This window comes from Strix aluco, chromosome 27 (genome assembly GCF_031877795.1).
Source record: "Strix aluco isolate bStrAlu1 chromosome 27, bStrAlu1.hap1, whole genome shotgun sequence".
Taxonomy (NCBI): domain Eukaryota; kingdom Metazoa; phylum Chordata; class Aves; order Strigiformes; family Strigidae; genus Strix; species Strix aluco.
Window position 1 is genome coordinate 3,959,009 of NC_133957.1, and position 1,432 is coordinate 3,960,440.

Below are 1,432 nucleotides of genomic sequence, written 5' to 3' on the forward strand. Positions count from 1 at the left end.
ACTGTAGCCCTAGCCCCTAACCCTATGTCACCCTAACCCTAACCCCCAACCCCTCACCCCAGCCCCTAACCCTCACCCTAACCCCCCCTCACCCTAACCCCTAAGTCTAACCCTAAACCCAACCCCTAACCCCCACCGCAACCCTCACCCTTAACACTAACCCTAACCCCAACCAGTAACCCTAAGAGGTCCCTAACCCTAACGACTAACCGTCACCCCTCACCCCTACCCCAACCCTAATCCGTAGCCCTAATGACTAATCGTAACACCAACTGTAACCCCAACCCCCTAACCCCAACCATGTAACTCCAACACAACCCTAACCTGTCACCCTTACCCCTAACCCCAACCCCTAAACCCTGATCCTCACCCGTAAACATAATCTCAACCCCTAACCCCTCACCCCTTACCTAATCTCAACCCCTAACCCTCACCCCTTACCCCTCACTGCAACCCTAAGGCTAACCCCCACTATTGACCCCTGATGCTAATCCCCACCCCCTAACCCTAGGCTCTGCTGCTGACCCCTTCCCTAACCCTTAGGCCCTGCCCCTGGCACCCCTCCTAACTTTAAGTTCTGACCTCAACTGTAAGTGCTGCCTCTGCCCTGTGTTGTTGTGTTTAATTTTGTGTGGGTGGGAGTGATTAACTCATGCGTATGAGGTGTGTTGTAGTACTAGTAGTATATATTAAAATAATTAAACAGTCTGGTGCAGTGGTAGAACATGGCCAAATTTCCTGGGAGTAATGCCCTTTTATTTCTTAATATCTTATTATTTATTTGATTACTCCCAGGCAACAGCCATGTTCTGGTGCTGCTAATTTCCAATTAAGTAAGTAGACCAGGAAAGAGAGAGAGAGACACACACAAAGTCAGACAGACATAGAGAGACAAAGTCAAAGAGAGACATAGAGACAAAGTCCAAGACCAACAGAGAGAGACAGAGATACAGACAAAGTCAGACAGACATAGAGACAGAGATATGAACGCAAAGACAGACGGAGAAAGTCAAAGAGAGACATAGAGAGAGAGACAAAGTCAAAGACAGACACAGAGAGACAGACCAAAGACAGACACACAGACCAAGTCTAAGACATCAGGAGAGTCAGACACAGAGTCCAAGTCACACACGCACAGAGAGAGAGAGAGAGAGAGAGAGAGGGACAGTCACAGTCAGACAAGGAGTAAGATAGAAGGGACCAGAGTCAGAGGTAGACACACACACAGTCAGACATCCAAAAAACCACACAGGAGCCATCCCCCAAAATACACCTTTATTAAAGCTATATTACAAAACAGCTTTTACATAATTAATACAGTTAGAATCAAGAGCAAATACAATTTCATGGAGCCTACATTGCACAAAACATTTAATTTACTTTGGAAACTTCACAAGCACTGCAAGTACACCTTCACTACATGCACATTACA

General features: G+C 46.7%; 1 protein-coding gene across 1 annotated transcript in view; it reads left to right on the forward strand.

Moving 5' to 3' along the window:
- LOC141915811 (hydrocephalus-inducing protein homolog) overlaps positions 1 to 1,194 on the forward strand; it is a 34,247-nt gene extending 33,053 nt beyond the window's left edge. Inside the window, exons 4-5 of the mRNA XM_074807687.1 lie at positions 248 to 302; positions 996 to 1,194. Of these exons, the coding sequence (XP_074663788.1) occupies positions 248 to 302; positions 996 to 1,194 (254 nt within the window). The remainder of the gene's footprint in view (positions 1 to 247; positions 303 to 995) is intronic.
- The last annotated feature ends 238 nt before the right edge of the window (positions 1,195 to 1,432 follow it).